Source organism: Capra hircus, chromosome 17, assembly GCF_001704415.2.
Source record: "Capra hircus breed San Clemente chromosome 17, ASM170441v1, whole genome shotgun sequence".
NCBI lineage: Eukaryota > Metazoa > Chordata > Mammalia > Artiodactyla > Bovidae > Capra > Capra hircus.
In genome coordinates, this window is record NC_030824.1 from 8,361,326 (window position 1) to 8,382,480 (window position 21,155).

The window sequence follows — 21,155 nt, forward strand, 5'->3', positions numbered from 1 at the left end:
AGGCGCGTAGGCTGGAAGTATGGCTCGGGTTTTAATCCGGACCCACTATACCTCCGTTTTCGCCCCTTTAAAAATATTGTATGGAGAAGGAAATGGCAACCCACTCCAGTATTCTTGCCTGGAGAATTCTGTAGACAGAGGAGCCTGGTAGGCTACAGTCCACGGGATCGCAAAGAGTCGGACACGACTGAGCAACTTCGCTTTAAATATTGTAATCCCTCCAAATTGTGAGTATTAAAAGCACAAGTCGCACCCTATAATGACAGTCGCTATAGTTATGATTCCCCATTCCCCCTTTTTTTGGCCGCACCGCGCGGCTGGCAGGATCTTAGTTACCAGTCCAGGGATTGAACCCGTGACCCTGCAGTGGAAGCGCGCGACAGGGAATTCCCAGTTCTGATCTTTTTACTCCCTCTTGGTCTCCGATAAACTTCACGTCCAAGCTACGGAGGCCAGCTCAGGCCTCCTTGTACTCATTTTAGTCCACCTTACACTCTTAGTTCTAAGCGATTGTAAAACAGGGACGGAGGCCAGGGGACTACAGACCTGAGGCAGAGGGCCGCGACGGCCCCGCTCAATCTAGCGGTCGGAGGCTCCTCCAGGTCGCTGTGGGATCAGCCTGAGGCCCTAGCCGACTCCTTCCCTCCGGCGCCCAGCACACGGAGTGACGGCCCGGGGACCCACCCCGAGCGCTACACCCGTGTCCACCTCAGCAAATGCTCACAAAAGCCTGTGAGATAGGCAGCGCTACAGAGGGAGAAAATCGAGGCCCAGGGAGCCTGAGTCACTAGCCCAAGTCGACACAGCTGGGGAGTGCGACCTGCCCTCAGGAATTGACTCCAAATCGCCGGACTCTAGAACCTCCCTCCGTCGTCGCTCCCCGGGTTCCCTGGGCGCCTACAGGGGGCGCACGCGCACCCGCAGTCGTCGCAGCCGCGTCCCCTTTAAGAGGATTCCTTTTTGCCTCCTCCCGACCCCTCCGCTTCCGCTCTCGTTCCCACAATGCTGTGCGGCTGAGCGCCTCCGAGCCCGCGGGGACGCTGTGGGGGGATCACCGGCTGAGGCGGCGGCGGCGGCGACGTGGGCTGCGGCGGGCCCGCGGCGTCGGGCGGTGCGGATGTCGGGCTGGGCGGACGAGCGCGGCGGCGAGGGCGACGGGCGCATCTACGTGGGGAACCTTCCGAGCGACGTGCGCGAGAAGGATCTGGAGGACCTGTTCTACAAGTACGGCCGCATCAGCGAGATCGAGCTCAAGAATCGGCACGGCCTCGTGCCCTTCGCCTTCGTGCGCTTCGAGGACCCCCGGTGAGGGCCCCGCGCTGCCCACCCACCACCCGCCCGCCCGTCAGTCAGCCTGAGGCCACGGGCCCCCGCCTTCCCTTTCTCTCCCTTCGCTTCCAGGGCCTCCCCTCCCCCTCCCGCCGCAGACCCCCTCAGGGCGCCCCCGGGTGGAGGCTGAGGCCTCCTCTCACCGCGGGGCTCCAGGCAGTCCTTTGCTCCGTCACTTCCTCTATTATTATTTTTTTGACTTGAAAACACAAAAGCCGGGTCTGAGGACGGCTCAAGCCCGCCCAGATCAGCCTCGGGGGCTGGTACCCAGGCACCCTTCGGGGGAAGTGGCCCAGAACTTGGGAAGCTTGGCCCCTGAGGCGGCCCGGAAAGGACTCGGTGAGGAGTGAGGACACTGGTTGTCCTCTCTACCCTCACCCCTCCCCTCCGCTGGAACTCGCCGTTGTGGGGGCGCATAGTGCGGGGCGATATGGATGCCTTTGCAGGGCCGAAAGCGGGCTGGCTCTTGGATGGACCAGATTTCCATCCACGCGGGCCCCGCCCCGCAGGGGCCAGAGCCTCGCTCTGATAAAAGCATCAGGGATTTGGGGAAACTTTTAAAATAGTCTGATGGGGTCTCGGATTTCACTCTTCCTTCCCTAATAAGAGGAGGCACCGCTAGATGATAAAGGTCTCCCGAGGGTTTGGACGCGCTCAATCCGAAACGAGCTCGAAGGAGTCTTTGTGATTTTGCAGCGTGTCGGCCCTTGTCTCCCAGAAAAGGCCTGGGAACTTTCAAAACTGCGATTGTTGGTTCTTAGAAGCCACCGCACTGTGCTGGCTACTATGCTTGGGGTGAATCGGAGCTTGCTCTCTGGTTTCCAGCATTGGCTCGGGGAGCGCTTTGCCTAGTCTGCTCCCTGCGGGCTTCGCTACGAGGACTGCCGGTGGGATGTCTTGCCCATCTTGGGGGATGGGGGCGGGTGATGCGAAGCAAGGGGAGCGTCTGAGGATGGGGAGGCAGGACGCACCCTGAGGCTTCGATGGCTGAAGATTCTGACGGAAATCGTTGCTAGTATCTTTGCCATTTGCCTCAAAAATGGAACTAGGCATTTCCACACCTAAACTGGAAAAGAATTATTAACAGTACTGGTGTTTTTGGTTTTTTTTTTAACAGTTGCTATTTGTCATGTACTGTACTATATATTACTAAGCATTTTCAACAGCCTACAAGGTAGGCTCCGTTACTTTTGACATACTTGACATCCTGAGTAAACTGAGGTTAGAGTTGATAAAAGGGAGGGCTACCAGGGAAGGTAGGATTTGAATCCCCTGTTCCTTGGAACACAAACTTACTGTGTGATGTGCTACTTTGCCTTTTTCTCCTCCTTCCTTTCATAATGAAAAGCTATCTTTTTGATATACTAGTGCCAAGTTTCAAGCAAAGCTCTGCACACATAGTTATTTAATCCTTTCAAAACTGGCATTTTACACTTAGATGTAAAGTCCTGATCGCATACTTACCCAGAGGCAACGACTAGTAAGTAGCAGAATGATTTGAACTGAGGTCAGTTTTCATTCACAACCTTAAACCCTAGCAGTACTGCCTCTCTCCCACTGTATTCTGCATATAGCCAGGGTTGAGCTGGATGTGGTCCTCCTTGCTTTTGATCCTGGGACTAGAATCTTCATAAGCGATTATGTGCCTCTGACATCTGAATGATTCTTTCATTAGTATTTCTTCAGCTGTTTGTCCCCCCAGCCTCAGGGCATTCTCTTTCCTGTCAAATCCTGGAGAGCCATCTTGGTGTTCCTTACTCCCCTAGAACCCTAAGAAAGACTTTTAAAGTATTACTCTATTGAATATTTATCTCTTTTGGCAAAACTGTACCCAGAGAGTGGTTTTGACAACTTAGTCCTCGAAGCTATGCTGAAAAGTTGCACTTGAGGGAATTCTGTATGTCTTAAACACCAATATTCATTTGTCATTTGAGCCTTCCCTATTTTTAAATGAGTTTTTCCTTCTGTAGACCTGGATGTACTAGGCCTTGAGGAAGAATATTAAAGGACTAGTGTGTGGTGTGCATTTTGAGAAACAGCTCCCCAAGGTCAAAGAAACACTGTTCTATCGCAAAATCAGTCATCTGCCAACAGTTTATTTTTTCTGAATTCTCTTACCTGTTTCTTCATTATCATTTCATACCTAGAAAACCCTGTGTGTGACAGCTGCAAAGTTTAATTCCAGTGTCATGAAAGGTCTTCAAAGCAGTAGTACATCAAATTCCTGGGTTTTGTTCTTTTGCTTTTTTCTCACTTCAGGTTTTTTTTTTTTCATACTTGTTACTCATGCCCCTCACAGGGAAATTAGTCGGTCCTCCTGAGCAACACTAACTCCAGACTTTTCTCTGCAGAGATGCTGAGGATGCAATATATGGAAGGAACGGTTACGATTATGGCCAGTGTCGGCTTCGTGTGGAGTTCCCCAGGACTTACGGAGGTCGGGGTGGGTGGCCCCGCGGTGGGAGGAGTGGGCCTCCTACGAGAAGATCTGATTTCCGAGTTCTTGTTTCAGGTATGTTCCTTTCAAACTCAATGAGATGATGCATGTGAAATACTTAGCACAGAGTCTGGCCTCTCAGAAATATTAGCTATTGTTTCTCAGTGCTTAGGATGTGTGGGGTTGTCTTCTCATGCACAGTGACAGTCTGAAGCCTTGCCAGTGAGGCAGGTACCTTGCCAATGAAATTGCACTGATCGTGCAGCCTTGACGGAACAGAAACTTGCTTCTTGTAAAAAAGGACTTTTCTAGCGTTGAAAGAGATGATGCCCAAACCTCTTCAGCCAGGATTCTAAAGACATTTTCTTCTGGAAATGTACCTTGGCATCTGACTTGCTAGAAAGACATTCTGGAAGCCAGATTTGAACAAATTATACCTAGCCTTGGATCCTAAAATAGGCCAGATTTTGTGATGGTTTTGGAATTACGTAAAAAAGAAACCAAACAACTTGTAGTCTTAGGGATTGTATTGCGAAGGACAGAACAAAATGTCTAGTGTTGACAAGTGATGAGATGCTAAGCTCAGAGATTTATGTATTTTTTTGGAAATATTAACACACTGGTAGAAAACTGGGGCCTTCTGCATGTTGTAGGGGTGTTTTAGGCCCCTGGCAGAGTGAGGTATCTTGAGGAACCTGGCACCTTAGATGCGAATGTCACACAGTTGCAGCAGACTCCCGTGGTGCTGAAGAGGGATACTGTCAGTATCTGCCTGTGTCCCTTTGTAAGTGTTTAACCCCGGAACTCTATTCCCTCCTTCAGGATGTCATACATATCTTTTTTTCTCTCCATGCTGCTCTGAAATCCTGCTTAGAAAACTATTAGGAAATGGCTGCAGTCCTGAGCTGTGAGCGGTAAACACAGCCTTTGAGAGCAGGAGCACATTTCCCTTTCATGACATCAGGTAGGGTTGTATGACTCCCGACTAGTTTTAGCGTCTGAGTCTTACCTTTTCCCCTACTGTATTGAAGAGTGTTGGTGATCTTTTAAGAGGTATTTTGTCTAGTTTGTCAGTCATTCCCACCTACAAGAAAACAAACTTTAGGTTTTTCTTGTGTTACTTCATCTACACCTTAGTTATTTTACTAGATGGTTTCAAAATTCCCATGTCCTGCGTCAGACAAGAAATAATTGGTACCGATAAAATTTCATAATGGAAAAATTTAGAACTCAAAGTCTTGGGATTTTGTTATTAATTGTGAAGGACAGAGAAAGAGATGCTTTGAATTCTTAGAGATGCTAAATCTGTAATGGGATGGACTTCTTGCTATGTCAAGAAAGGCTTAGTCTCTGGGAGAGTCGCCTAGGACCAGCTGCTTATGGTGGTTTATCACCCATACTTTAGTGTTCTTTGGTTTTGTGTCCCTTGTCAAAATCTGTGATTTGGGGACCATCAGGATTTAAAAGTAGTGACTGATGGGGAAAGGACCCTGGGTCTTGGGGCTCTTAACATGGATGAAGGATGTGGCCTCTTCTCTTGTGTTCTGTGCGCCTAGGACTTCCTCCATCAGGCAGCTGGCAGGACCTGAAAGATCACATGCGAGAAGCTGGGGACGTCTGTTACGCAGATGTGCAGAAAGATGGAATGGGGATGGTTGAGTATCTCAGAAAAGAAGACATGGAATATGCCCTGCGTAAACTGGATGAAACCAAATTCCGCTCTCATGAGGTGAGTCCCCACCTGCTGTTGAGGAGCTCATTGCCAGACCATTCCACCTGAAGCTGACCTAGCAGAAGTAGCAACAGGCCATGTGTTTGCCATTCAGTGACCTTATAATACTATTTAAGATCTATCTTAAGTGGACAAAGCCAAGGAATTCCTTATGCCCCAGCAATGCAGGGTCATAGCAGAGAGAAGTCTGCAGCCATAATATTTTTAACCCAGAGAGAATACCCAGTCTGTCATGTGACTGACTTAAACCACAGTGTCCCTCCATGAACCTAATATTATGGCTCTCCCTCCTCTGGCTCTGGTCTGGGCTCTGCAAGCCAACCATGTCACCTTACCCTCTTAGGTACTGCTGTTGGGGCTGGCTGTCACTTCACTTTGCCTTTCCCAAAGTGGTGCAGAAGCCTCTTTGAAACCTGAGCCCTTGGCTCAGGTTTTCTTGTTCATCATCTCACCCTGGGGACTTAGCTTTCCATGTTCTTCCCTTCAAGTAGGTGGCTGCTGTTTTGGACTTAAGTCTGATTCTCATGGTAGCTATTCCTTTGATACCACGGAGACCAGACCACCCATTGGACGTTTTTGTCCTGGTTACACTGTCCTGGCTTGCTATGGGGTTTAGGGATGTCTGAAAACATCAATTTCAAGGCCCATTTCTTTCTCTAAGGATTCACTTTGCTAACTATGTCTCGGAGGCTGCACGCCTTAGCAGTGCTGTTACTCAGACTATCCTCTAGGACTTGAATTTGGAGCAGAAACAAAACAGCACCTGGTCCTCAGTTACACAGAGCGGGGCCTTGGTTAGGGTAAATCAAATTATTGAGTTCACTGAGGGGAATAAGCATCTGGCTTCTTTCATCTTAGCATCTTTAAATCTGAGAATGCTAGCTGAGGGTGAAAAGCCTGCCTGGACACAACTCCTCTGCTGCTTATTAAAATCTTAGCTGAGCAACTTTGAACCCTGGTTCCTGTATATGCAATAATAGCATTACCTTATAAGACTTGTCAGGAAGCTAAATTATGAAGCATCTTGCCCAGGTCCTGATACCTGGGAGGTGCTAAATACTGGTCAGCTTCTTCCGTAGGTACCCACCAGAAAAGGTGGCAGGGGATTGAACCATATATCTGACCTCTGAGAGCCTTTCCAGTTCTTAGATTGTGGGGGTCAGTGGTAGTAATTTAGGTTTGTTAAGAGTAGTAGCCGGTATTTGAATTATTTATCACATAATCGAGTTGCCATTTATTTGTGTTACCTTGAGCAAGAATACCTACCTGTGGCACTGTTGTGCCAAACGGTGCTCAACACATTATTGTTAGGCGGCCATATTAAGTGTTGGTGTGCTTTTTTCTTCTAGGTCTTATTTTTTCCTTGACTTTTTTGTTTGATTTTCAGGGTGAAACATCCTACATCCGAGTTTATCCAGAGAGAAGCACCAGCTATGGCTATTCACGGTCTCGGTCTGGGTCGAGGGGCCGTGACTCTCCATACCAAAGCAGGGGTTCCCCACACTACTTCTCTCCTTTCAGACCCTACTGAGACAGGTGGTGGGAATTTTTTCTTTATTTTTTAGGTGAACTGAGCTGCTTTGTGCTCAGAATCTACATTCCAGATTGATGATTTAGTGTCTTAGGAGATTTTTTTAATTTTTTTTTTTTTAAGGAAATAAAACTACATAATTTCTACCAGGGCCATATTAGCAGTGAAACATTTTTAACTGCAGAAATTGTGGTTTTGGTTCAGAAACGAGTTGTATATTTTTCACCCCGATGATGGGAAAAAAATCAGTGCTGTATCCTTGTGGGTTGCTCTTCTATGGAGATCAGCAGTTACTGTGACCGAGTCGGCCCATTCTGTTTAGAAATATATTTTAAACGTTTAATAACTGACAGGTGTAGTTGTCTTTGATTGTGTTCATAGATTTCACCAACAGGCACACTGATATGTTTAAAAACAAAACAAAACATTGAGTTGCAGTGGCAACTTGGGCCCAATTGGTAAGGAGCAGGAGTGGATTACTTATTTGGGGATAAAGTTAGTTGCTCTGACGATGGTCTGAGAACATCACATCCAAGGGAAGTTTCAGGGTTTTCTTATAATTCAAAGCCAGCCATGTAAACTAAGCTGCTTTAATGAAAAGAGGAGCATTGCAGATAGGGGAAGGGAATGAGAAGGCTAAAAACAGGTTTTTAAAAGTGGGTGCCAGCGTAAAGATCATTGGGAAATTCTTAACCAAAACCAACTTGAGCAAGTTGGTCAGGGAAAAAAACTCAAATATTTAACTTTTGGTTCTGTCACTTTCCCTCCTAAATTTATCTCATATTTGTCCTTGGTATCTGAGCTATAAAAAAAGACAAACCCCAAAACCAAAACCTCCCACTGTCTTGGATCCCAAAACCAAAACCTCCCACTGTCTTGGATTCTGCTTAGTTCAGTAATCATGGGGCAGGGAGTGGGGGTAAGGGGGCTACATTGTCACAGGCTTTTTTTTTAAACCACTTCATTGAAACATAGTCAACCCATAAAAGCTGTACTTTTTACACTGAGCTATACAACTCAATGAGTTTGGGGTGAAATTACGCACACATGAAATGACAACTGTGAAGGTCATAAACAACCCATCACCTCCCCAAACTGCCTACCCGGGGCACCTTCAACCATAGCAGAAAGTCAGCACTCTGCTTGAAACACAGTGGGTACCCAAGAACAAATTTAAGTATGTTTAGTAAAGATAAAAGGCTGCTCAGGTTGACGGAAACAGCAACTAAAAGGGTGGTCATGAAGTGATCGGATGCAAGGTCTGTAACAATTACATAAATAGATTCACTTAAGTGCAGTTTGGTAGACAGTCTTTTAGGGAGGGATAAAGTCTTCCACACTGAATGGTCTATGAGTATCTATGAATATACTTGATCCATTTCCTTGGAAATCAGCCATACCTTCCACTTCCTGTTGGTGTCAGGGACTCTGCTTTATTTTGGCTAGATCTTTCCCAGTTCTATCTTCAGAAGAATTAGTAAAAGATACCTAGCCATCACTTTTTTCAGATGACTGAAGGAAGTGGTACATTAGTGTTCATAATAACAAAATACTTGTTGCAAAATAGTTTCTGCACTTCCATGTGTTCATAGAATGCCCCTTCCCAAAATAGCTACTCAGTGGTGTGAGAAGGGCTGTTTTTCATCCAGCTTTGACCAAGAGATATTACCTGTTTGAAAAGAAAAACAAAAAGGAATGTTAAGCCTGCTTCCCAGCTGGCTCTACACTGAGCTAACTGATTTGTCATGAAAAATAAGCAATGGAAGGAGGTATAGCTATTACCCTGTTTTTCTGAGTATCTGAAAGAACCACAGTTATAAGTGAAGCCTAATTAATGCACACTTGTCAATAAGTAGCAGAGACAGGTTAATTAGACATTTGTATGTATATGGGAGAGGAAGGAGAGACTATGTGAACTCAATTTTTCCCAAGAAGCAAAACCTGACACAAAGTCTTGTGTGACAAACAGCGTATGTGATCAATGGCTATGTCTGCTTAAACAGTAACAACTATCAGAGATTAACACCCAAAGTTCTGGGTGTTATTATTGGCCCAGAGTTTTAAAATAGTTACAGTGAGGTTTAAAGATGCAAATTTCCACACTAGGGGTTGTAAACTGATGACTCACAGGATGCATCTGGCTTGCAGGTATGTTTTTTACTTTCACAGTATTTTACTTTTTGAAAGTCTTTGATTAACAATTAAATTTTGGGAACCAGCACACAGAAGGCCAGATGTCCAGGTTCTCTGGGCTCCCATCCCTGCCTGGCCCTGAACAAGAGAAGTAGCACATGCCAGCTGTCCCTTTAAGGTAGAGCTCCAGATCTGCCACTAGGCACAGCCCTCCCCACCCCAGTCCTGTTTTTGTTTTCCTCATTCCTGTTACCAACTGACCCCTAGAGGTTAATGTGACTTCCAGAATCTACTGCCACCTTGCCACCTATACATACTGTGTTTTTGTTATTCCCAGTTTTATCGAGATAACTGACATACAGTTGTATAAGTTTAAGATGTGCAACACAATGATTTGATATATGTATATACCACAGATTGATTCCCATAACAGGATTAGTTAATATCCATTGTCTCACTTAATTACGGTTTCCTCTCTTGTGGTGAGAACTTTTTTAAGATCTACTCTTCAGCAACTTTCAAATATACAATACAGTGTTAACTAGTCACCATGCTGTACATCACACATCCCCAGGACTTAACTTATAACTAGAAGTCTGAACCCTTGGACAATCACCATTGCCACTTTATACTTGGTCAGAGTGCTTTCACAGAGCAGATCTGGGCCTCACAGTTCCTACAGCATTCTCACATTTACTGTGGCACAGTCTGTTAAGCCACTTTGGGTGGCACATACCTGGCGGAGCCACAAAATACTCTTCCACAACTCGGTGGGAGTTTTGTAGTAGTTCTTCAGCACAGTTGCCTTCTACCACATTGTCAGATCTCAGGTACAGACATCTACAAAACCAGAAGCTTAAGGTTAGCTTCTCAGAATGTGGCTTCACGGGCATGGGTTGAAAGGGTCAAGGGTGGGAGGAGAAGAAGACAGCAGCATATTCTCGAGTCAGAGTCACTACTCAAAGATGGAAAACCAAATAACAGCCTACCATTTATTGATTTCCCCAACAACCCTGTGAGATAAGTGGTATTAATAATTATTCCTCAGTATTGACAAGTTTTAATAAATATTTTTGATGATTACTATGGGTAAGGTGCTTTTGGTGGAGATAGTAAAAAGGCAATTACAATACAGTGTATTAAGTCTAACAAGAGGTAAGCGATGCTTGCCAAGGAAATTGATAAGGGGACCCCACCCAGCCTGCGGTCCTCAGAACAGGTGATGTTACCCCTTAACCATGATCAAGAAAGAGCTGGATTTCGGGGGTGGGGGACGATGGGGATGGGAAATGAGTAAGGTACAGAAACTTTCTCAACAGTGGTTATAAGTGACTTAAGCTGCTAAGGGACAGGATTGGGATCCGAGCCTGCTTCTGGTGCCCCTAAGATGAGTGCTTTCTTCATCACAGCCATCTTTGGATATAAAAGTACCTTCCCTTGCAAGATGTACCACAAACATAGCCCAAGAATCTTGTACTGTTGTTGGGGCTTAGTGGCTTCATTAAACTATCCAGATGGGAGACGAGTGAAACCAAACAGTTGAACACATCTGTGGGGCTTTACTACTGTTTTAAGGTTTGAAAGTGCATGACAAGAGGTTTGAGATGGCTTCCAGATACTTGGGCTGAAAAGTAAGCAGTATACTCAGTCACTAACAGGATAGCAGCCAAGCTTTCTGCTTTGAACCAGACACACGCAGTAGGGCAAGGATGGGACATGAACATCTGTAGAGGCTGTACAGAAAGGCCAAGGTGTAATAAGTTTCTTTAAGGAAAGGATTGGTTCTGTTTCTTTGGGGCACCCAGCCCCGAATGAGACACGATAAACACTTATTAATGGTACAAAGAGTTCAAAGCTGAACTCTATTCTAGGACTGGCACTGTTTTAACTGTGTGACCTTGGACAAGTATGATCTGCCTAGACTTTAAGTTTCTTGCCAAAAAAGTGAAGGTTGCACTAGATTTTTTTCTTTTTAAACCATATAAGGAATATACACTCATACTCATTTAAGGAAACTTGGAGAACAACAGTAAAAATCATCTGTAAAGGTGACCATTGGACTTTCTGGAGTTTATATTTCTGTTGGGCAATATGACAAAATGTTTAAGAGCTGGGGCCCCTGAATCACTGCAGAATTCAAACCCCAGAGCTCCACATGGCCTGTATGCAAGTTACTTATCCTTTCCATGTATCAGTTACCTTATTTCTAAAAAGGTTCAGAGAATTGCTGGGATGATGTTTAAAATGGTCCGAGCCAGGGGGCAACTAAACCCACATGCTCTAGAACCCGTGCTTCTCAACAAGCGAGGCTCACACACCAATGAACACCCAGTGCAACCAATATAAAAAATTTCCCAGGTCCACTCATTTGGTAATTGGGTTTCCTAGTAAGGTTTCCTGAAGGAGGAAATTCACCTCTTTAACTATCACACATTTCTATCCAAGTACTGTTTAAGATGAAGTTGTTTGTATTCCACACCTCCCTATTTTCTTAATCATAGGCTACTGAACCCAGAGTCTCTGTGAGGGCACACCAAGCAGGCCCCTCATTTGGCAAGTTGCTTAACTTTTCTTGACCCTGGAATCATGCATAAAACACGACAGAGGACCAGATGAGCTCTTCAGATGCCTGTCAATTATGAAGGTCTACCTCACCTCATCTTTCTCAGTCAGGATTCTACAAGAGAGTTTAGTCCAGAAATGTAGGACAACTTCTATGCATCTGGTCTAGTTGTTAGTTATGTACCATCCTTGGAAGAACTGAAAAAGAGTCCATTGATCTTGCTGTGTTCTCAATCAGATGAAAAGCCCTGGTTGAGGACAGTTTCAACTGTGAATTAGAAATCTCTAAAAAAAAAAAATCTGCCCTCTAAAGCTCATGAACAAGGCACTTAAGCCAATAACTGTGGGCAATGCATTTAATTTCACGGAAAGCACTATGGCAGCATGATGGAAGAAGGGCCTCAGCTGGCCCTGGGGCTGACCAATGGGACAGTTGTGCTGTTGTTTTAGCTTCTTTCTGCCTCTTCCCAGCTATCAGCTGCGAGGAGCTGTTTCTCTGGCCACCAGTCTACCTCCATCTACGAGCCTTTTAATTTAGTTTCATGCAGATTGAAATGAGAGCTAATTGATGGGGCAAATAAAGCCCTGAGGGACATCTTAAGTATTGAGTTATTTGACTGCAATCAGAAATGCCATGTGAGTCAGTCTCTGGCTCTGAGATGAAAAAGAACAGTTTCTATGGGACGACTATTTCTTTTATGGCCACCCCACACTCCTTGCGGGATCTTAGTTCTGGACCAGGGATCGAACCCATGACCCCCGGCAGTAGAAGTGAAGCGTCTTAACCACTGGAACCCCGGGGAAGTCCTGAGGCTAGCAAGCACTCAACACGAAGGTTACAGTTACAGATAAGTGTGGCTCTCTTGACTGGCACTGACTAATGGCAGCTTTTGCCCACTTCTACCAGGAATTTATTTTTAAAAATTCCATCAGGAAAAGGCTAGGACAGGGTTGTAGATTGCCCTTACCTTTGTAAGTTGCATACCTATCCTTCCCAAGAAGCTGCACTCCTAAATGGCAAACAAGTCTGCTTTGCAAAAAAGAGTGTTTTCTTTAAAAATGTATTAAGATTTGACAATAACTGGTAGAGGTGGTTAGGGGCTGCACACTCTTAAGTACAGTACACACCAGCTGCTTTGTCAAAGACCCAGCCCTCCGGGGTGCATTACACTACTTCACTACTTGGATTATTACTCTGCCCCCTTAGGCAGTCAAAGGTAAAATTTCCCTTTGCATTTCCACCTTCTCTAACACTAACCATGGTTAACAGTTTCTTGCATGCCCTTTCAGGGAACCAAACAACTTAATGCATGCACCAGAGTATATAAAATAGATTACACATAAAGTATCAATGAAACCACACACCATATTCTGAACTTTGCCTTTTTTATTATTAATAAGTATACCCTGGAAACCTTTCCATATCAACATATATAGTTATTTCATTATTTTTAACTGCCATTTCAGTGTATGAAGATTAATTTAGCCATGAAGGACGCTTCAGTTCAGTTCAGTCACTCAGTCATGTCCGACTCTTTGTGACCCCATAAAGTGCAGCACGCCAGGCCTCCCTGTCCATCACCAACTCCTGGAGTTCACTCAAACTCACATCCATCAAGTCAGTGATGCCATCCAGCCATCTCATCCTCTGTCGTCCCCTTCTCCTCCTGCCCCCAATCCCTCCCAGTTTCTTTTCTGTTGTTCTGTACTATCAACAGATTTGCATACCCTGAATGCTCGTGCACATATCTTGATGCACTGTCACAGATATATGTCACAGACAGGGAACCCCTAGGTCAGAAAATGTGTATATCTAAAAAATTTTTGAGACAGGAATTCAGGAGTAAGCAAGTCAGATGTGAGCTCACTTTCTAATTACAAGAAATAGTACAAGTCAACAAAAATAAGATAATCAAGAAAAACAGTGGAAGAAAACCCGACAGGATAAGGAGATAGTGACTAGAGGGAGTGGAGGGAGAATTTAGAGTGGTTCAGTTCAGTCACTCAGTCGTGTTCGACTCTTTGTGACCCCATGAGTTGCAGCTCACCAGGCCTCCCTGTCCATCACCAACTCCCGGAGTTCACTCACTCACGTCCATCAAGTCAGTGATGCCATCCAGCCATCTCATCCTCTGTTGTCCCCTTTTCCTCCTGCCCCCAATCCCGGCCAGCATCAGAGTCTTTTCCAATGAGTCAACTCTTCGCATGAGGTGGCCAAAGTACTGGAGTTTCAGCTTTAGGATCATTCCTTCCAAAGAAATCCCAGGGCTGATCTCCTTCAGAATGGACTGATTGGATCTCCTTGCAGTCCAAGGGACTCTCAAGAGTCTTCTCCAACACCACAGTTCAAAAGCATCAATTCTTCGGCGCTCAGCCTTCTTCACAGTCCAACTCTCACATCCATACATGACCACTGGAAAAACCACAGCCTTGACTAGATGGACCTTTGTTGGCAAAGTAATGTCTCTGCTCAGAAAAACATCTATTTCTGCTTTATTGACTATGCCAAAGCCTTTGACTGTGTGGATCACAACAAACTGTGGAAAATTCTGAAAGAGATGGGAATACCAGACCACCTGACCTGCCTCTCGAGAAACCTATATGCAGGTCAGGAAGCAACAGTTAGAACTGGACATGGAACAACAGACTGGTTCCAAATAGGAAAAGGAGTACGTCAAGGCTGTATATTGTCACCTTGCTTATTTAACTTCTATGCAGAGTACATCATGAGAAACGCTGGGCTGGAAGAAGCACAAGCTGGAATCAAGATTGCCAGAAGAAATATCAATAACCTCAGATATGCAGATGACACCACCCTTATGGCAGAAAGTGAAGAGGAACTAAAAAGCCTCTTGATGAAAGTGAAAGAGGAGAGTGAAAAAGTTGGCTTAAAGCTCAACATAAGATCATGACATCTGGTCCCATCCAGTTCACGGGAAATAGATGGGGAAACAGTGGAAACAATGTCAGACTTTATTTTGGGGGGCTCCAAAATCACTGCAGATGGTGACTGCAGCCATAAAATTAAAAGACGCTTACTCCTTGGAAGAAAAGTTATGACCAACCTAGACAGCATATTCAAAGCAGAGACATTACTTTGCCAACAAAGGAGAGGCCAAAGAGATGAACTGTCCAACAAAAAGAAAAGCAAGGGCAAAGACTTAGAGAAGCCACGAATCTGGCGTGTAGCAGAAACAGGCAGGAAGTCAAGTGGTTGGAGTGATGAGGTAGGGGGCGCTCTAGAAAGTTGGGCCTAGAAGGTGAAAGCTTAGACGTTTGGATTTTGTTCCTTGTTACATTGGGAGGGCTCGAGGATTTTAAAAGGGAGGGAGAGGATCCTTAACGAACGACGCAACGAGCGAAAGCGTTTACTCGCAGGGTGACCGTGGGCAAGTTCTCGCGTGTCGCTAATGTTCTTTTCCCCTCGGTGGAATGAGAGACTAAGCTCCAGCCTTTACTGATAGCGAAGACGCCGCGGGCAATCCTTTGAGGGCCGCGCGGCCGCGAGCTTACCTGTCCTCCAGGACTGATTCCATGGGCTCCACTCCGTCGGTGTTCACCGCGCGGAGCCGATCGGCGAAGGCGATGGCTTTCTCCAGCCGGGCCACGGCCTCCTGGCTGCCGAAGTCCACCAGCGATAGCCGCTCCAGGTGCTGGATCAGCTCGCCCGTGACCCGGCCACTTCCCTGGGGGCGGGGTGGTGGGGGCGAATGAGGCGGAGGGTGTGGGTTACGGGTGGGGCCTGCTCCGCCTTCCGCCCCGCTCCGACACCCGCCTGGACTCCCCGACCTCTACCTGAGGATCCGCCTTGGAGGTGAAGCCCCGGCGCCCGCGCGCCGCAGCCCGAAGACCCAGGTGCACGGCCCGCGCCCACATTTCGCTCCCTCTCGGCCGCCGTAGCGCATCCTCTCCTAAGCGCGCGACGCGCTCAAAAGTGATGACATCCGAGAGCGCCGCCACCGCCGCGGACGCCGACGCCATGAACAGCGTAGGGGAGGCTTGCACCGACATGAAGCGCGAGTACGACCAGTGCTTCAATCGCTGGTTTGCCGAGAAGTTCCTCAAGGGGGATGGCTCCGGGGACCCATGCACCGACCTCTTCAAGCGCTACCAGCAGTGTGTTCAGGTGAGCTCCTACCCGGACCCTCTCGCCTCTGCCCTAGGCCCCGGCTCGAGGGGGTTGGGACGGGCAGGGTGGAAGAAAAGCCTCGATGAGACCAGTGGCAGGAGTTCTTTCCCTTACCATTCACCACCCGGGATGCGTGGTCTCTCTCCGAATATCAAAGGTAAATCTTTTTGCAGCACCTTACTTTCTGCGGAGCCCAATTACATTCTTTGGTTCCTTTGGTGATGAACCTGAACTTGCAAAGTGAGCCCAGTTATTTGTATTTTATGCGTGGAACACTCACGCCCAGAAATAGTTAAACGAGTAGTCGAAGTTCACTAGAATGAAGTGTCCTTGGATTTTGCTGTGGTGCACTTTTCCACTGAGAGACGGGGTGTTAAGTCTCTGGCCTGTTAGACCTCATGGAGGGTCCTCTTATGTTGTCACAATGCCTTCACTGGCCGATTTTTTCTCTCTTGGCCAGTTAGAACATGTTTATTCCAGCACAGTGAATGTGAAACAGATCTGATTGTAAGAACAGCCCTGGGCAAGGGCATTCCCAATTAGTTAACTTAAAAAACATCCTCAGTAAGTCCAGGTGGACTTGTCTTTGTCCCGTAGACATTGGAAAGAGAGACTTGCTCAAAGTTACGTAGCCAGTAAGTCCTGGGACCGATTTGAACTTGTGTCTGTCACAATAGGAGTTTCCCAGGTGGCTCGGTGGTAAAGAATTCACCTGCAGTGTAGGAGATGCTGGTTCGATTCCTGGGTTGGGAAGATCCCCTGGAGAAGGAAATGGCAACCCACTCCAGTACTCTTGCCTGGGAAATCACGTGGACAGAGGAGCCTGGCAGGGGTCACACTGGGTCACGAAAGTCAGACACTATTTAGTGACTAAACAAGTATCACAACAGAGTGGTGATACTGCTTAAATTGCACTTCTGAATTTTGTTACAACTCTCCAACTTCTCTCTCTGGTCTTACACTTAATTTCTTCATAATCATACTTCGGGTTTGTCATGTTTGGTAGTCCTTATGGTACAGTTGGATTTACTTTTGTACCTAAAGTACAAAATATTCTACAAAGTATTTCTAAAGTTTTGACTTCAGGCTTCATGTAGTCCCTTTATCATGTTTTCTTCCATCAGAAAGCGATAAAGGAGAAGGAGATTCCTATTGAAGGACTGGAGTTCATGGGCCATGGCAAAGAAAAGCCTGAAAGCTCTTCTTGACCTTGACAGTCATCTTGAAAGTGGACTCCTCAAATCAGGAAATTGAGGACCCTGGATCGTGTCAATTAAAACTGAAGATAGCATTGATTTGATGAATTTAGGAGGGAAGAATTTCCTTTCCTCCTTGATATCTCTCATTTGTAAAAAATGATGAACCATCACTCTTTGAGATTTCTGGCTTTGGCATTACAGCAGGAACTCAGTATTCTAAATAATGGGATTATTTGGGATTATCATTGCAGTACTTGGTCTGGGATCAGTTTTAAATATATCTTGTATAAAAACTCTAGTAAGCTTGTCAGGATAAGGTTGCCTCACCTCGAGCCATTCTTTGAAGGACATTACGTACACTCTGCTGGGGTTTCATGGAAGCAACTGGTTAAGATCTCATTTCTCTAAGGGAGCTAATACTCTAGAAAGGGTTCCCAGCACAACAGTTTCAGTCAATGCTTAGAAGCAGTTTTATTTTTATATAGTAATTTAACTGTTAAAGATTGTTGATGGACTGGGTTAGCCAAGAGGAAGACCGCTTTCAACAGTTTCCTACCTAAACAAGAGGTGTCAGATTTCATACTAAGATGTGAAAGCTACATGAATGCTGCAGCGAACACCATTTCAGAGCACTTCGTGTAGTTCAGGAATTAAAATCCTTGGAGTGGCTATGGAGGAAGATCCTAAATTACCAAGATTTGCTGCTGCCAGCTTTGAACTTAAGTCAATGAATTAAGTCAACCTGTATATCATAAAAATGACAAAATGCTGCATATGATTAAATGGGGGGTGGCAGGCAGGCTGAAGAGGTCACTTTACTTGCCTTGTTTACTCACCCTGCCCTGTAATGCCTGAAATCATGAAGATAAAATAAATTGTAACATTTAGTTTTATATTCATTATTTGTTCCTGGAACTCAGTGCATTTTATGGAACGATTTCCATCCTATGAATCCCACACATCTCATGTACACTGGGCAGAATTTTATATACTCTGAAGATTTATCTAAGCTAGGTAGTATGGTATAGCAAATGGAAACTTCACTGATTTCAATGTTTATATAATGATACCCAACCCAGAAAATTTTGTGTGCCCACACAATATGAAACTTGATTTACAGAAAGCCTAGATTCTGTATCTCTCTTCCACTTTACCGCTATTTTTACTTTATCCTGCCCATAAAATGACCAACTATCTGAGGTACTTGAAAGGTTTTAAATTTTGAAGAGGAAATTTTAATTGCTCTTCAAGGGTGATTTTGTAACTATTATTGATTGTTGTTTCTTCTAATTCTTATGGCTACAGGAAAATTTTAATTCCAGAAACAAACAAAGCCAGTACTATATGCAGGAAGTGTCATACTGCCATACTGCCTTTATTTCTCCAGAAGTTTATAACCCTTCCAGCCTGAAGGGAGCTGAGAGGACCCAAGATGCGAACTTGCCCCCTCTGGAGAAAACTCTGATTTTAGGGAGTATCCTTCAGCAAATGCCAGTGTCTTTGCCATCCAAAGTCTGCCAGGACCCAATTTTGACTGTTAATTAGGTCAATTTAGATCTTTGCTTTACCCACCCCAGGCACAAGAAACCAAGACCAGGCCTGTTACAAACACTGTTCTTCGGGAGGCCTGAACTGGAACTGAAACACTGTCAACAGTAGTCACAGACTGTCACTGTACAAACAGAATATTAATGCTACTTTCTGAGGGAAAAACACAACCAAAGAATGCAACTCTCAGGTCATGACTAAATTGTTTATTTAAGCCATCTCCTCCTGCTATAAGCAAAGGGATGGAAGATCAGTATAATGGTCCTCAAGTGTACTGGTCATCACTGGATACAAAGTGGTGAGCTTAAGGTCCCATATACTTTTCTGGTCCATGCGTGCAGAGTAATGGTCCAGACCAGTGCTGTGGTCCCCACTGGGTAGTGGTCCAGGTTCTCTTTATTCGTCTTCATAGCCGGTTGGAAGCGGATTCACATGAGGGTTATGGAATAGGGTATGGTTACCATCTCCCCAGGGAAAGGGCTGTGGAGTGAAGATGGCAATTAGGCAGTTCCAGAAAACAGTTCAGCACTGCCACAAACTGCTTAAAACAGAGCAAGTTAACAGGTAACACATAAAAACAAAATGGGAATTCGTCCTTTACATAACTGCCATGTTTCAGTGCTCCCATAGAGAGCTCTTATAAACTCCAGGGGAGCCCGTAAAGAGGACAGTAGGAAAGGCAAACTCAAGTTCGGTACTCCCAAGCCTCTCCCTGTAAACCTCAGTGCTGTGTTTCTGAAAGTGCAGTCCTCCCATCACCTATATCAGAATGCTAGAGGCGGGTACAGGGGAGGAGATGCTGACTTCAATGCAGATTTCTGGACCTGAAACAAATCTCTGGATTGGAAACTGCAACATACCCTCAACTATTCTGCGTGGTACTTTTGAAAAACATTGCTCCAGGGCAGTGATTTCCAACCCAGGATGATTCTGCTCTTGTGGAGACACAGGCCAGTATCTGGAGACATCTTGAAGAGGGGGTACCACTACCACTTAGTGGTTAGAAGTCAAGGATGTTGCTAATATCCTGTAACTCACAGGACTGCCCTTTGCCCCAACAAGAATTATCCAGCCCCAAATGTCAATGGTACTGAGGTTAAGACATTTCACTGTATGTATGCCTTCTAATTCTATTGTACAAGGGTGGCAGTGGCGCTGAGACTCATCAATTCTTTCTAAATTTAAGAATCCAGCTTAATTTTCCACTTGAGCTAAGTGAGATAGTAGTTAAACATCTACATCAAGAGTCAAAAAATGACACAGTCAGGGTGGTAACTAGCATAGAGGTGAAGATGAGAAGCTGTCAATCTCTTCGTTATGCAACTAGTAGCTGTCAGATGCCCAGGTTTTAGAGAGGTGAACCTTAAGGCTGAGCCTTCCGACTCTGCCAGCTTAAGGTAATTTCACAAACCTCCAAGTTTTGTACAACCGACAACTGTTAACAGTATCAGAAGGTAAACGGTGGGATGACTCAGAGAAAGAAAAAACCGAAGGGCACTTGTATGACCTTAAAAAAGAAAACTCAGGCCTGGCCGGAGAAAATAAAAATGTGTTTGGAAGGATTAAATGAGAAACTGTACACGCCCGGCACCCACCGTTTTAGAGAATTAAGAACTTGGACTAGGGCATTTGGGGAATGGCGAACAGACACTTGAAGAGACTGCAAGGGGGTACCTTGGACCTGATGCGGAGATGGGGGTAGGCCACGAACTCGGGTCTCTCCTCCTCTCCGTGGTGCGACTTCAGGAAGACATTCAGCATGCTCACTCCCACCCCGGGGAGCGCCACGAAGTAGGTGAGGGCCTTCCACATGCGAGCTGCAGAGGGGGCACGACCGCTCAGGCCGGGCGAGGAGCCGCCCGCGTCTCACCTCCCTCCCCCAAGTCCTCAAGCCAAGGTCAAAATCCCGCCGCTCTTCTCTTCAGCAGACCTGAGGCCCGCCCCGCGACCCCGGTCCCAGTACCTGAGCCCTCCTCGCCATGGGCGCCACTGGACATACACCGACTCAGCTGCAGCCGGGAACGACCCAGCAACCCAGAAACCCGAGATCCAGCTGCCGCCGCCATCTTCGACCTGGGTCCGCCGCAGCGCCGGAAGCGGAAATAGAATGTTGGCTGTGGGGGTGGGACTACAACCTCAAAAGGAAGTTCCTAGTGGGCGGTACCTTTTCCGCGGAGGCTGCGCATTGTAACCTAAAAGCTCGGAGCCGCGGGAGCCAGAGGGAGCATGCGCTCAGCACTCATGTGTGCATACCTTGTTCCTAAGGTCCGCACCGCGGTTAAGATAAGCGCATAAAAAAAAAGATTTGTGGAAGGACACCCTGGCATCCAGGGTCGCTCCCTTCGTTGGAGTCCGTGCGAATCAACAGGTTCCGAGCACAAATCCCCTATCTAAAATGCTTTTTCCCTCCTCATCCTCTGACTCTGCGCTATTTTTTTTTCAAGACACTAGGACATAATAATTGTCATCATTATTATTTTGTAGGCATCACACAGCTTATAATCTGTCAGGGGAAACAAGAGATTTTGCCACTGCAGCATCCCCAAACTCTGGGA

General features: G+C 46.0%; 3 protein-coding genes across 3 annotated transcripts; 1 reads left to right on the top strand and 2 right to left on the bottom strand.

Annotated features, from left to right (window-relative positions):
• SRSF9 (serine and arginine rich splicing factor 9) lies at positions 976–7,379 on the top strand. Its single transcript, XM_018061129.1, has 4 exons — positions 976–1,305; positions 3,681–3,841; positions 5,323–5,495; positions 6,886–7,379. Exons 1-4 carry the CDS (start codon positions 1,118–1,120, stop codon positions 7,027–7,029), a joined length of 666 nt encoding a protein of 221 aa, XP_017916618.1. The 5' UTR covers positions 976–1,117; the 3' UTR covers positions 7,030–7,379.
• On the bottom strand, positions 7,604–16,209 carry GATC (glutamyl-tRNA amidotransferase subunit C). The gene is made up of 4 exons (XM_005691566.3): positions 15,520–16,209; positions 15,238–15,410; positions 9,899–10,002; positions 7,604–8,698 (listed from the first exon to the last, which is right to left on the bottom strand). Exons 1-4 carry the CDS (start codon positions 15,733–15,735, stop codon positions 8,646–8,648), a joined length of 546 nt encoding a protein of 181 aa, XP_005691623.2. The 5' UTR covers positions 15,736–16,209; the 3' UTR covers positions 7,604–8,645.
• On the bottom strand, positions 18,787–20,712 carry LOC102172376 (cytochrome c oxidase subunit 6A1, mitochondrial). The gene is made up of 3 exons (XM_018061130.1): positions 20,564–20,712; positions 20,275–20,417; positions 18,787–19,080 (listed from the first exon to the last, which is right to left on the bottom strand). Exons 1-3 carry the CDS (start codon positions 20,664–20,666, stop codon positions 18,997–18,999), a joined length of 330 nt encoding a protein of 109 aa, XP_017916619.1. The 5' UTR covers positions 20,667–20,712; the 3' UTR covers positions 18,787–18,996.